The 14,525-nt window shown below is 38.9% G+C and overlaps 1 protein-coding gene across 2 annotated transcripts in view; it reads right to left on the bottom strand.

Moving 5' to 3' along the window:
• The window catches only part of WDR70 (WD repeat domain 70), a 364,451-nt gene extending 349,926 nt beyond the window's left edge, over positions 1 to 14,525 (bottom strand). Inside the window, exons 1-4 of one of the 2 annotated variants that reach the window (XM_010588101.3) lie at positions 14,373 to 14,525; positions 14,208 to 14,273; positions 12,568 to 12,651; positions 6,814 to 6,934 (exon numbers count right to left, since the gene is read on the bottom strand). In XM_010588101.3, coding sequence (XP_010586403.2) covers positions 6,814 to 6,934; positions 12,568 to 12,651; positions 14,208 to 14,273; positions 14,373 to 14,397 — 296 coding nt within the window. In that variant the 5' untranslated portion in view covers positions 14,398 to 14,525. Of the gene's footprint in view, positions 1 to 6,813; positions 6,935 to 12,053; positions 12,204 to 12,567; positions 12,652 to 14,207; positions 14,274 to 14,372 lie in introns of those variants that run through there. The other variant, XM_023545427.2, reaches the window with a different exon arrangement.

The raw sequence follows: 14,525 nt of genomic DNA, 5'->3' as shown, positions 1-14,525 counted from the left end.
TGATTCTGTTAAAACTCAACCACAAAAAGACAAACAACCCAATCAAAAAGTGGACAAGGGATATGAACACGCACTTCACTAAAGAAGATATTCAGGCAGCTAACAGATACATGAGAAAATGCTCTCGATCATTAGCCATTAGAGAAATGCAAATTAAAACTACGATGAGATTCCATCTCACTCCAACATGGCTGGCATTAATCCAAAAAACACAAAATAATAAATGTTGGAGGGGCTGCGGAGAGATTGGAACTCTTATACAGTGCTGGTGGGAATGTAAAATGGTACAACCACTTTGGAAATCTATCTGGCATTTTCTTAAACAGTTAGAAATAGAACTACCATACAACCCAGAAATCCCACTCCTCGGAATATACAGAAAAATAAGAGCCTTTACACGAACAGATATATGCACACCCATGTTTACTGCAGCTCTGTTTACAATAGCAAAAAGCTGGAAGCAACCAAGGTGTCCATCAACGGATGAATGGTTAAATAAATTTATGGTATATTCACAATGGAATACTACACATCGATAAAGAACAGTGACGAATCTGTGAAACATTTCATAACATGGAGGAACCTGAAAGGCATTATGCTGAGTGAAATCAGTCAGAGGCAAAAGGACAAATATTGTATAAGACCACTATTATAAGATCTTGAGAAATAGTATAAATTGAGAAGAACACATACTTTTGTGGTTACAAGGGGGGGAGGGAGGGACAGTGGGAGAGGGTTATTTACTGATTAGTTAGTAGATAAGAACTACTTTAGGTGAAGGGAAGGACAATACTCAATACACGGAAGGTCAGCTCAACTGGACTGGACCAAAAGCAAAGAAGTTTCCGGGATAAAATGAATGCTTCAAAGGTCAGCGGAGCAAGGGTGGGGGGTTGGGGACTACGGCTTAAGGGGACTTCTAAGTCAATTGGCAAAATAATTCTATTATGAAAACATTCTGCATCCCACTTTGAAATGTGGCGTCTGGGGTCTTAAATGCTAACAAGCGGCCATTTAAGATGCATCAATTGGTCTCAACCCACCTGGAGCAAAGAAGAATGAAGAACACCAAGGTCACACGATAACTATGAGCCCAAGAGACAGAAAGGGCCACAGGAACCAGAGACTTACATCATCCTGAGACCAGAACAACTAGATGGTGCCCAGCCACAACCGATGACTGCCCTGACAGGGAGCACAACAGAGAACCCCTGAGGGAGCAGGAGAACAGTGGGATGCAGACCCCAAATTCTCATAAAAAGACCAGACTTAATGGTCTGACTGAGACTAGAGGAATCCCGGCGGTCATGGTCCCCAAACCTTCTGTTGGCCCAGGACAGGAACCATTCCCGAAGACAACTCATCAGACATGGAAGGGACTGGACAATGGGTGGGAGAGAGATGCTGACGAAGAGTGAGCTACTTGTATCAGGTGGACACTTGAGACTGTGTTGGCATCTCCTGTCTGGAGGGGAGACAGGAAGATAGAGAGGGTTAGAAACTGGCAAAATCGTCACGAAAGGAGAGACTGGAAGGAGGGAGCGGGCTGACTCATTAGGGGGAGAGTAAGTGGGAGTATAGAGTAAGGTGTATATAAGCTTCTATGTGACAGACTGACTTGATTTGTAAACTTTCACTTAAAGCACAATAAAAATTATTAAAAAAAAAAAAAAAGGATTTCTACAAGTATGCCTTAAAAAACAATGAAGAAAATTACAAGATGGAATCTCTATAAAATTACCAGATGGAATCTCTATAAAATTACCAGATGGAATCTCCATAAAATAAAAAACTACCCTGGAATCACCATACAATGGAATCACCAAGATGGGCTAAAGAATCAAACAAAAAAAAAGTAAATAACTACGCTCTGGTTAAAAATTACCCTATTGAAAAAAATATATTTACATCACTGTCTTAGTCATCTAGTGCTGCTGTAACAGAAATACCACAAGTGGATGGCTTTAACAAAGAGAAATATATTTCCTTGCAGTAAAGTAGGCTAAAAGGCCAAATTCAGATCATCAGCTCCAGGGAGGAGCCTTTCTCTCTCTGTTGGCTCTGGAGGAAGATTCCTTGTCCTCAAACTTCCCCTGGTCGAGGAGCTTCTCAGGCACAGGGACCCCTTCCATAGATAGCAATTATAAACAAGGAACAAAATATAATTCCAAAAGCAGGCAGAAACTGAAAATCAACATTTGTAAAAAAGGGAACGTCCCTTTTTCTATGGTTTTTCTCTTGAAAGCAAGCCTCAACTGGCGAGCTGGGTGGCTAAAACTTGGATAAACACCAACCTTCTGAATCAGAAGGCAGAGATCAGGATGGAAAACAGGCATGAAATCTCTCAAAGAAGAAAGCTAAAAAAGGGAGAGAAAAAATCTTCATAAAACTCCATCCAAACCTCTGGCTGATTTTTGAAAAACCCATGCCTTGGGCTGATTCCAAGCAGCTCAGGTAAAGCTAAAACAAATGTCAGAGATTTCAGTTGCTGCCCATCACAGAGGAAACCGAAGTTTTAGTTCAGTCAAACTAAAAGAAAATAGCAATACCCTGAGAAGAACGTAACAAGATCCAGAGTCTCTACAATTTATCATCATAATATCCACAACACAATCTAAAATTATTAGACATACAACAAAATGGTAAATGAGACTCATATTCAAAAAAAAAAAGGCAATCAACGAAGACTCATATGTTAGAATTAGCAAAAAAGGATTTTAAAGCAGTTACTATAATTATGCTCAAGGGCATAAAGAAAATATGTTCATAACGAACAAACAGAAATAAGACTCAGCAGAGAAACAGAAACTATAAAAAGTAACCAAGTGGAAACTCTGAAACTGAAAAACACATTATATGAAATTTTAAAAAATTAAATGGATGGGTTTAACAGCAGTCTGGAGATGGCATAAATTAGTAAACTAGAAGAGAGATCAACAGAAATTGTCCAATTTGAAAAATAGAGAAAGACCAAAAAAAAAAATGTTTAAAAGAACAGGCCCTCTGTAACTTGTGAGACAAGATGAAAAGGTCTGAAATGTGTATAGTTCAAGGTCCAGAAGGAGAAAAAGGAGCAGAAAAAGAATTTGAAAAAACAATGGTGAAAATCCACCCGCCTGCCGAAAAGAAATCTGGCAAACGACATAAATTTACAGACTAAAGAAGCTCAGTAAGTCCAGCACAACTAGATGGTGCCCAGCTACCACCACTGGCTGCTCTGACAGGGATCATAATAGAAGGTCCTGGACAGAGGTGGAGAAAAATGTAGAACAAAATTCTAACTCACAAAAAAAGACCAGAAAGACTAGACTTACTGGCCTGACAGAGACTGGAGAAACCCTGAGAGTACGGCCCCCAGACACCCTTTTTGCTCAGTAATGAAATCACTCCTGAGGTTCATCCTTCAGTCAAAGATTAGACAGGCCCATAAAAACAAAACGAGACTAAGGGGGCACACCAGCCCAGGGGCAAGGACTAGAAGGCAGGAGGGGACAGGAAAGCTGGTAATAGGGAACCCAAGGTCGAGAAGGGAGAATATTGACATGTCATGGGGTTGGTGACCAATGTCACAAAACAATATGTGTACTAATTGTTTAATGAGAAGCTAGTTTGTTCTGTAAACCTTCATATAAAATACATTAAAAAAAAAAAATTATAATAAGCTCAGTAAACCCAAGCAGGATAAATACAAAGAAAACTACATCTTAGTACATCATAGTCAAACTGTTGAAACAAAGATCAAAAAAAAAAAACTTCAAAGCACCCAGAGAAATATGACATATTACACATATAAACAATGTCCAATGGAAACTAGGACACAGCAGAACAACATCTATAAAGTGCCCCCAAAAAAGAACTATCAACTCACAGAGGTTTTTTTCCAGTGGGAAAATCCTTAAAGGATAAACGCAAAATAAAGTTATTTTTGGAAAAATGAATACTAAAAGAATTTTTGCCAGGAGACCTGTACTATAGGAAATGCCAAAGAGCATTTTTCAGGCTGTAGTGTCCTCATACTAAATGGAAATGAAACTCAGATCTTCAGGAAGGAATAAAGGGCATTGAAAATGGTAAATATAAAAGACATAACCCACTAGGATGAATAATCACAAAACAGCACTAAATTCAAGCACTAAGCTTCCTGGGAGCCATGGCAAAAAGGACAGAGGTGTTCTATTTATTTAATAAAAGAAAGTATTTAGAGGAGAGGGTTTGTTTTTTTGTTCTGATGCTGAATTCTAGAAATAATTATATGCATTCTAATACAGTAGAAAACATCCTTGATGGTATTTTGCTGTAAATACAGACCTTCTTGGAATGGCTATATTTTTAAAAAGACTTCAAAAAAAATTTTATTTAAATTTAGCCACAATGAAGCTATCTTTATAGTAGCATGATTCAATACACAGAAAAAAAAACAAAACAAAACGCACTGCCATTGAGTCAATTCCAACTCACAGCAACCCTATAGGACAGAGCAGAACCGCCCCATAGGGTTTCCAAGGCTGTAAATCTTTACGGTAGCAGGCTGCCACATCTTTCTCCGGCAGAGTGGCCGGTGGGTTCGAGTAACACAGAAAGAGTTTTAAAAGTCCTATAATTGATTTGGAAAATCTACATTAAACATACCCTAGATAGCAATATATTCCCAATTGAGTTTTTTGACAGACCATTTATCTGCCATAGATTATTCATTTGAGACCTTCTAAGATATTGGTAAGTAAATCTCCATTTTATTGATCAACGAAAAACAGTAATAAAGTTATGTTATTATGTCTTTCTTGGTGACTATTTCGGTCTTTGTTTAATTATAAATAATGTTGATAGTAGTTCTGCAATTTTAATCACTAATGACAAAAGTAATGCTTAGGTTTTATCGTACCATAAAATTTATTCCCAATACTACTAGTGCATGTTCTTTATCTTTGGGTTTTAAAGTTACTATTGTAAAAAAAATAAAGAATCAAAAGAGCTAATTTTTACAATTTTCAATTAGTAGAATAGTTGTCAAAATTGGAGCAATAAGATGAATTCCCAAAAACTCTACAGCAAATATCTTAAGTCATCCCAAATATAAGAAACTGAATGACAGGGTACCTATAAATATAAACCTTCCTCTTGGAAAGACAAGTTTTTGTTTTGTTTTGTTTTGTTGTTTTCCTATCGTGCTGGCACCTAGAAAACTGAGAGGCTGACTGATATGAAACCACAGATAATGCAAAACTGAATTTTTTACTAGTACATAAAGGATTAAGGAGCCCTGATGGCACAGTGGTTAAGCTCTCAGCTGTTAACCGAAAGGTATGCAGTTCTAACCCACCAGCCACTCCTCAGGAAAAAGACGTGCCAATCTGCTTCATAAAGATTTACAGCCTTGGAAACCCTAAGGGGCTGTTCTACTCTCTCCTATAGGATCACTAGAGTTAGAATCGACTAGACAACAACAGGTTATATAAAGGATTGACACTCTATACAAGAGAGTGCCTGTTTTCTAAACATATTAGAACACAGTCACACCCATTTGTTTACGTATCATCTATGGTGGAGTTGAGTATTGAGAAAGACTATGTGGCTCCCAAAAGACTAAAATATTTACTATCTAGTCCTTGATAGAAACAGTTTGCTGGCCTCCATTCTCTACTAATGCACACAGAGATGCCTATATGCTTCAGAGACTGAACAAACAGGCAACAGGGTTGTGTTCTTATAAAAAAAGGGGAACCAGACTTGTAGTCTCACCTAGATATTTCCCCACCCTAGAAAGATAAACTGTAGAAAAGACCAAGATTATTATCAAGTGAAATTCTGCTCAACAGCCTAGACAAGCTTTTGACTGAGATAATAACTGCACCAAAGAATACATGAGCAAAACATGAAATTATACAGTATAAGTAATATTTGAGGTATTTAGGTATTTTATTTTATTTTTTCCTACCAACAACAGAACAAATCCAATGGTAGATTTTCCATAGCATATTATATTTAACCAGTAAATGGTTTACGGGACCAATGTGACAATTAAAAATATGTCTAACCAATATTTATTATTCCACCCAGATTTGATATCTATATACCTGTTCATGTTTTTAAAGTTCTTCGTAATAAATTAAGTTACACAGTATTAAATTTCACTTTAAAGTAGTTTTATAGGGTTGCTACTATGAGTCAGAATCGACTCGAAGACAACAGGTTTTTTTGTTTTTTTCGGTTTGGTTCTCTTATAACTAAGTAATCTTTACAATGTGCCTCTATTTATATTCTTTCCTAGTATCCATCTCCATAAAAAAAAAAATAAAGAAACCTTTGCCAGCGAGTAGACTCTGACTGATAGCGACCCTGTAGGACAGATTAGAACTGTCCCGTAGGCTTTCCAAGGAGCGGCTGGTGGATTCAACTGCTGACCTTTTGGTTAGCAGCTGAACGCTTAAACACTGCACCACCAGGGCTCCATTTCCATAAAGGAGCCTACAAAAAAAAAATTATTTTAAGTACAGAATTTGGAAAAAGGACAAAAGATGTAAATGCCAAAGTAAACATGCTAAATAGTGCAAACTTGTCAACATTTTTCCAACTTTATATAGTTTTGCACTGCTGCCAAAAAGCATAGATTTTTAATAGTACATCTGGAATACATTAGAAAAACTCTATTATTTACAATGTGAGGCAGAACTTTTTTCACGGTCCTCAGTATATACAATTGCTTGAAATAGTAGAAATTATGGCAGCTTTTAATATCAAGAACTCTGCCTAACTTGTGCTATAAACACCTAGAAAATGATAGCTTTGTAGAATCCTTCTGAGAAAATCAGATACCTGGAAGAAGATTTCGAGTTATCTCTGACTACATTTAAACCTGAAGATGTTGGTTCAATATCTTCAATTTGCCTTCTTAATTCTTTCTCCCTGTTCATTTCTTCCTCTTTTTCTCTTGCTTCTGCAAAGATAAATGTTATTCCATCAGTTAGACTTCAAAATCTACCAGCATTAAAAAGGGTGAAAATCAACATAGTCACAAAGATGTTCATTAAGTGTTACTTGTATCAGCAAAAAACTATCAACCTAAAAATATACCACTGAAAAAATTATTGAACAAGATTGCTACATACCAACATAATATAAAATGCAATCAATAAGAATGGTGCTGAAAAATTCAGGAATGTGAAAAAACATTAAGAGATGCTAACCAAAAGTAGCAAATACACTCAATAGCATGTGAACCATGACCATACTGTGTAAAAAGATGTGAAAAGTGGTGTGTAAAAAGATGTGAAAAGTGGTATGTAAAAATGAAAGTATTCAAACATAAGACATAGGTAATTTCACCTTTTAATGTTCTTAAACATAAATTCAGCACTTCGTTCACTTCTGAATTTCCTATGTTGGATTTCTGGTCAGAGACTACCTACCAAAGTTGAGAAAATTTCTACTACTTTAGGTTTCTAGAGCTTTTCACTTCAGAAAGACATGCACACAAACTATCCGAGAAAATTCAATTATTTTCTCTGATAATCTCACTCTACAGTTGGGGGCACACAGGAAAGAACTATGTGAACAGTCTGGTTCTCAACTGCCACCATCCTTAGTAACCTGAGATAATCTTTAACGTTTTTTCCTTCATTTAATGCTGAAAAAAATACACCCAAAGTTAAGCAGTAGCAAAGGGCATTGCTAATTGAAAGTTGTACTCTTTACGGGTTTTTGTTGCTGGAATATGGATGAGGAAGAACAAGCGGATAACCAGCAAGCATCAACAAGGAACTATAGAGCCTTTCATTTGCAAACATGGTAACCACCACGTTTCCTCTCTCCAGGAAGAAGTAAATATTAAGCTGTCATTGATTGTGCTCCCCACTGGGCTAAGGTGGGTTAGGAGTCAACAATTCTGCATTCTGGTGCTGGAGGGGATTGGAAGAAATAAATAGAGAAACATAGAGTCCAGATTTAAGAGTGAGTTGGCTTGGCTCCTACCCTCATGCTTCTCCAGCCAATTCTTCCACATCCATCAGTGGGGGCAGTGCGGGGACCTGGACTATGGGATCAGCTTCTACCTCAGGTCTTAGGGCCGGTTCTGTCCCTAGTTCGGAAATGATTCTGCGGCAGACAGTATTAGCTGCCCACTCAGTAGACATTTCCCTCTTTTTTCCTTTGCTAAGAAAACCATGATTTTCTCCAGGTATTAGGCAACAATGTGGTCAGGTGATGCTGGGCCCAGAGTGGGGTAAGCTCGATTCCAAGTCAAACACAACCACCCTCTCCCCTGGCCCCACCCCAGCCAATAACTGTTGCAGAACTTATGTGCCACACAATACTGAACAAGATGTGAACGGAAGTTTGCTGCAGGTATATTTGAGAAAGATTTTCTTACGCCTGAAAAGAGATAAACAAGACAAAATAGCCCCTTTTCTGGCTGTGGATATTGTCATCTGCATGTAAACTACACTGATAACTTGGGATCATGAGGACAGCCAGCTTAGAAGGGTAAGCCAATACCCTAAAGGTGGCAAAGCAGAAAAATGGAAAAACCTGAGTCCTTCATGTCAGGACTCAGAAGATGGAAGAACCCCATTCCCAGAAATCTGGTCATGTAAGATACTAAGTTTTCCTTATCGTTTGAGCCATTTTAAATTAGGTCTTCTGTTACGTCAGTTGCAAGTAACCAAAAGCATCTCAATATCAGTTTTAAGTGAACACAAATAATAGCAGCTAATACTTCTGTGTAAGTACTAATAAAAAAAAAATAATAATTTTTTATTTTATTAATACTTACACGAAGCTTACTCTGTACTAGGTATTATTTTAAATACTTCCTATCAATAACAATACTTCATAACAACCTCTGAAGTATTAAGCCCACTTTACAATTGAGGAATCCAAGGCATAGAAAAGTTAAGTAACTTGCCCAATTCATAGAGCTATTTAATAGTAGAGCAGGGAACTGATGTCCAGATCCTTCCTCGATATGACCAGACTTCCTAGAGACTGAAAAACCACCCAACAAGCACTACCTACTAGTGAAACCTGTGAGAGCTAAAACTCGATGGGACTACTTTGTTTTTCTGGGTCTCGTAAGTTTTCTTTCTTTGACAGGGTATAGTCTTACCACTTTTCTATAGCTATTAGTGGAAAATATTTGAGTTTTCCTTCTCTGATAGGTTTCTGCACTACACACATTCTAGCTTTTGCAGGTTTGACTGTACATAATAGTGAGCTGGCCTCTCTCTCCAAAGGACTGTAAAGTACAATCCTTTACCACTTGCCTGTCATCAGACTATCTGCAAACTATGATCCACCCACCTGTCTAACTAGTGTTTCTCCTCTTTTTTTTTTTTTCCTCCTCAGTAACTAAATATTCCAAATTACTTGCCCCATCCTAGTGAAGAATCTAGTTTCTAAATTTAACTAACATGGATTCAACATTTTCTTTTGTGAGGTTCCTGTTTTCACCTGCAGCTTAATTAAAGCGGGGCGGGGGGGGGAGGAGGACGTTTTAGAGAAAAATACATTTATTTATTTGGTTGTTTATTCATTTGTTCATTCATCCATTCATTCATTCTCATCATGAGCTAAGTACAAAAACAAAAACTAAACAGAATTCAATAGACTCCTTGACAGAGGGGACTGTCTTATGTATTTTTACCTAGTGTAGAACCATGTGCAAAAGTTTCGCATTTGGTAACCTCTCTGTAGACATGCTCTATATCTTCTCTTAACAAAAGTGAATTAACCTACTCCACAACAGATCTCCCCCATTCTTCCAAGTACCTCATGTCAAGGTCATTCATAATTATTTTATTGTTATCATAGTAGTTTCCTCTCTCTGCTTTCATTGAGTAGCCATTTCTGCAAAAGCACCCCACATGTATGCCCCTTTGGCCTAGGTTAATAGCAAACTATAAAAACCACCATGTCCCATCTGGACTAGTTCACAAATTGCAGATTCAAATGAATGTAATTTGGCACCTGGAAATTTCAGAGCCAATCACTATAGCAACCACTTAACTAGGAAGAAATTAGAGTTTAAAAAAAAAAAAAAAACCCAAACCCACTGCCCTCTAGTCAATTTGGACTCATAGCAACCTTATAGGACAGAGTAGAGCTGCCCCAGTGAGTTTCCAAGGAGCGCCTGGCAGATTCCAACTGCTGGCCTCTTGGTTAGCAGCCATAGCACTTAACCACCACGCCAACGAGAGTGAAGATACACAAAATGTAAAGGAAATAACTAGAAAACTTAGAATAAATGTTTCTCTAATCATGATATTCTTTTTATCAACGAGACTTAAATATTGCTAAAATGTTTCAAGTGTTATTCTAATTTTTAACAATTCACTGGTCTGTCCATTTCATGAAAATTTACTTTGAATTTTAAATCAGTTTTCTTAATGCCATAAGACTAAAAACCAAAAAACCCAGATGAGAACATTTTAACTACATTAGCTACTTCCAAAAAATCAGCCAAGAAAACCCAAGGGAGCACAGTTCTACTCTGACACACATGGGATCGTCATGAGTCTGAATCTACTTGATGGCAACTGGTTTGGTTTCGGTTTATTTTAATTCTGGGAACCCCTGAGTGATGCAGTTAAGTGATCAACTATTAACCAAAAGGTTGGTGACCTGAATCCACCCAGAGGCACCTCAGAAGAAAGGCCTGGCGATCTACTTCCAAAGATCACAGCCACTGAAAACTCTATGGAGCGTTGTTCTATTTGAAAATACATGAGGTCACCACAAATCAGAATTGGCTCCACGGCAACTGGTTTGTTTTGTTTCATCTTTTACTTATAAATTTAACTCAATTTCTTCAAATACAATAGAGAGTCATTTTACAAGGTTTGGTGCTAGGGACTAGAAGACCTACATAGCTAATCAATACAACCAAACTAGTTGCCACCAAGGGCTTAATCAATTGCACCACCAAGGAACTCCACATAGTGAATAAGACAAGGCCTATCCAAATCATTTTGTATCATATGTATTATATGCTTAAAGAGGTAAATACAAGATACTTATGTTGTTGTTGTTTTTAGGTGCCATTGAGTCAGTTCTGACTCATTGCGACCCTATTTACAATGGGATGAAACACTGCCCAGTTCTGCACCATCCTCACAATCGACAAGACACCTATGCTATGATAATACAGGCATTCACTGAAATGTTAAAATGTTTAAAACGTTGGCAAATAAGCCTTGGACAGCATGTTTTTGTATCTTGCTTGATAATATTCAAGTTTTTAAAAATACTTTTAGGTGTGATAACTGTATTTTGCTTACGTTTTTAAAAAGGATCCTTATCTCTCAAAGACACATACTAAAATACTCACGGAAGAAATTACATGTCTACAATTGCTTCAAAATAATCTGAGACGGGGGAAGCAGACAGAAGTAAGATTAGCTATGAGTTGTTACAATAGTGAAATGAATGATAGGCACATGGGAGTTCATTATTGTACTTTCGTGTATGTCTGAAATTTCCCGTAACGAAGGTCTTTTTTTAAAACACTGTATGTAGACAGCTATCTTTTCACAACCAAAAAAATTTTTCTTCCAGAGACCAAAAATATTGTGTCATACTCAAATATTAGATATAACTGTTATAAAATTTAGTATTTTAAAACCAACAATAACAACCATAACGATACTAATTTAAAGTTTTCCAGGAGTCCTTTCTGCCTCTGAATTCCTTCTGCTCTATCAAGTTATATCCATCCCTTCTCTAGTAAATGAATGATCTGAATATTATGTTTAAAAAAATGGAAAAGTCAGTCTCCTTCAAAGATCCCGAAGTGGTACCTAAAACTGTCACCAGTCTGGTATTAAACCAGACAGTCTGAAACTTAAGGCCTTCGTTAAACGTCCAATAAAAAAACCAGTTGCCGTCGAGTAGATTCTGACTCATGGCGACCCCACGGGTGTCAGAGTAGAACTGTGCTCCACAGGGTTTTCAAAGGCTGGTTTTTTGGAGGTAGATTGCCAGGACTTTTTTTCAAGGCACCTCTGGATGGGCTCAAACCTCCAACCTTCCAGTTAGCAGCCGAGCAGATTAACCATTTGCACCTGCTATGGACTCCAAATGTCTGAAACAACTCATTAAAGCAGGGATTCAACAGCAGCAGCCTCATTCACTGTATGTCTCAATTTTCAATACTGTCTGGCTCAAGAGTCAGTGGTGTATACAGCTCTGAGAGCCACCTCTGGCCCAGCCTTCCAGACACTGGTTCCACTGTAGGCAGGAAAGAAAGAAAATGAAAGAGAGTCAGATAGAGGTGGGAGGAGCGGTAAGAGGAAACTGCTATTCTGATTCCTATAGATTAATTTAGAAACCTTATTTGTTTGTAGCACACACTTTTAAAAGATTTCAGCACTCAAACCTTTTAATCCTATTTAGATACAACTTTTACCACGCTGGGGGAAAAAAAACTTTGACGCTCTGCTTCCAAAAGAACCAGCAAACAATGGTCTTTTAACAAATTAAAATTTTTCTTCAGTCTTTTTAATAACTGTCAACACACTTGTAGAAGGTGCATACAGTATTTAAACCAATAAAAGTGCAGATATTTGAACTTCTTACCCAGTGTTTTCCGACTTCTTTCAACAGCTGTTCTTCGAGTCTGCTCAAACATTGCTTCCAAATCAAATGTGCGGGCCTTTTTTCCTAAAACAGGATCAAGTGGTACACTATAATTGTCTTGTACTGTTAGTCAATATTTAGGTACTCAAAAAAAACTGACTGATCAATAACTACTGGTTGTTGTTAGGTGCTGTTGAGTCGGTTCTGACTCATAGCAATGCTATGCAGAAATAACTACTTAGACTGTCTAATTTATAACATGCCTCCAAGATAACCATGACATATCAAGGAAGAAAGTTTATTTCACAGGGAATTTTTAACAATAATTAAACACTAAATAGAATTAACCAGTCAACTGTTCCATCTCCTTCTATCCCTTGAAGCTATATCCAGAGCCCTACCTAGCCCTTGAAACTACAACACTGGTATAGGGGGCCAAATGAAGAATTGTTGCTGTCATTGCTAGTTGGCTTTGAGTCGATTCTGACTGATAGCAACCCCATGTGCGCAAAGTAGAACTGATCCATAGGGTTTTTAAGGCTGTGATCTTTTAGAAGCAGATTGCCAGGTCTGTCTTCAGAGGCGCCTCTGGGTGGGTTCGAACCACCAACCTTTTGCCTAGTAGTTGAGCACTTAACCATTTGTGCCACCCAGGGACTCCTTTGAATGAAGAATGTCCACACACTAATCCCTGGAGCCAGTGTTGTATTACATTGCAAATAGGATTTTGTAGATAGATATAACTAGGGTGAGTGTTGTTAGCTGCTGTGGGGTCTCCCCCAACTCATGAAGAATTCATGAATTACAGAGAAAATCTGCTCCACATGGTTTTCTTGGCTGTAATCTTTACAGCAACAGTTCACCAGGCCTTTCTTCTGAGGAACTGCTACGTGGGTTCAAACTGCCAACCTCTAGGTTAGCGGACAAGCACAAACCGCTTGGGCCACCCAAACCCATTGCTCTCAAGCCAGTTCCTACTCATACCTACCCTACAGGACAAAACAGAACTGTCCCATAGAGTTTCCAAGGACTGACAGGTAGATGTGAACTGCTGATCTTTTGGTTAGTAACTGAAACCCTTAACCACTGTGCCACCAGGATTCCTGGGCCACCCAGGCTCCTTGTAATTAAATTTACAGGCTTTAAAACAGGGAAATTATCCTGGAATATCCTGGGGGGTCCAATCTAATCACATGAGCACTTAAAAGCACAGAGGCTGAAGAAATAAAGCAGGAGTCAGAGAGATTCAAAGTATGAGAAGGACTAGATGCACTGTTCCTATAACATCAGTAAGGGGCATCTCTGGAGGGACTACCGTCAGTCTGTAGCTCTCAGTCCTGTGATGCGAAGAGATAGCTCCCTAAACAAACACCCTTCTTCGACTCGGTCACAAAGCAATCTTTCTCTCAGGATTTCCCAGAAGTGTCACCTGAGCTAGAAGCCAACAAATAAGCACGATTTAGAGGACGGATGGGGAAGAGTGCCGAGAAATTACAAGACGTCCACGGGAGCTAAAGTAATTCGGGGTTGGTGTAACGGAAGGTGCAAGACAGGAGTGACAGCTTGACATCCACTCCCGACCTGCGGCTCCTGAAGCCTCTGCAATAGGAAATGGGACTCTTCCCGAGGTAGTCACTCACCGAAGCCGGTAAAGCCCATGGTGACCGCCAGCTGCGGGTCGGGTCCCGACGTGTCTGTGCCTGTCGCTGAGGCAGAAGAGAGTGGAGGCCTTGTTAGCGCAGGAGCCTTGGCTACCCCGGCCCGGCCTACCCCCTCTGCCCCCTGGCTCGCCGGACGGAACCCACCTTCGCTGGGCCCTGGTCGCTCCATGGCCGGCTACCCGCCGCAGTACCACTCACAGCCGCAATCCAGCAGCAGTGAAGACTCGCGGCACATTCGGGAGGAAGTGTTGCCTCCGATCATCATCGCCGCTGCCAGAGGCAAGAGCGGCAACTCCC

The sequence above is a fragment of the Loxodonta africana genome, chromosome 2 (genome assembly GCF_030014295.1).
Source record: "Loxodonta africana isolate mLoxAfr1 chromosome 2, mLoxAfr1.hap2, whole genome shotgun sequence".
Lineage (NCBI taxonomy): Eukaryota > Metazoa > Chordata > Mammalia > Proboscidea > Elephantidae > Loxodonta > Loxodonta africana.
Note: the sequence above shows the minus strand (reverse complement) of the source record. Positions and strands in the feature narration are given on the sequence as shown.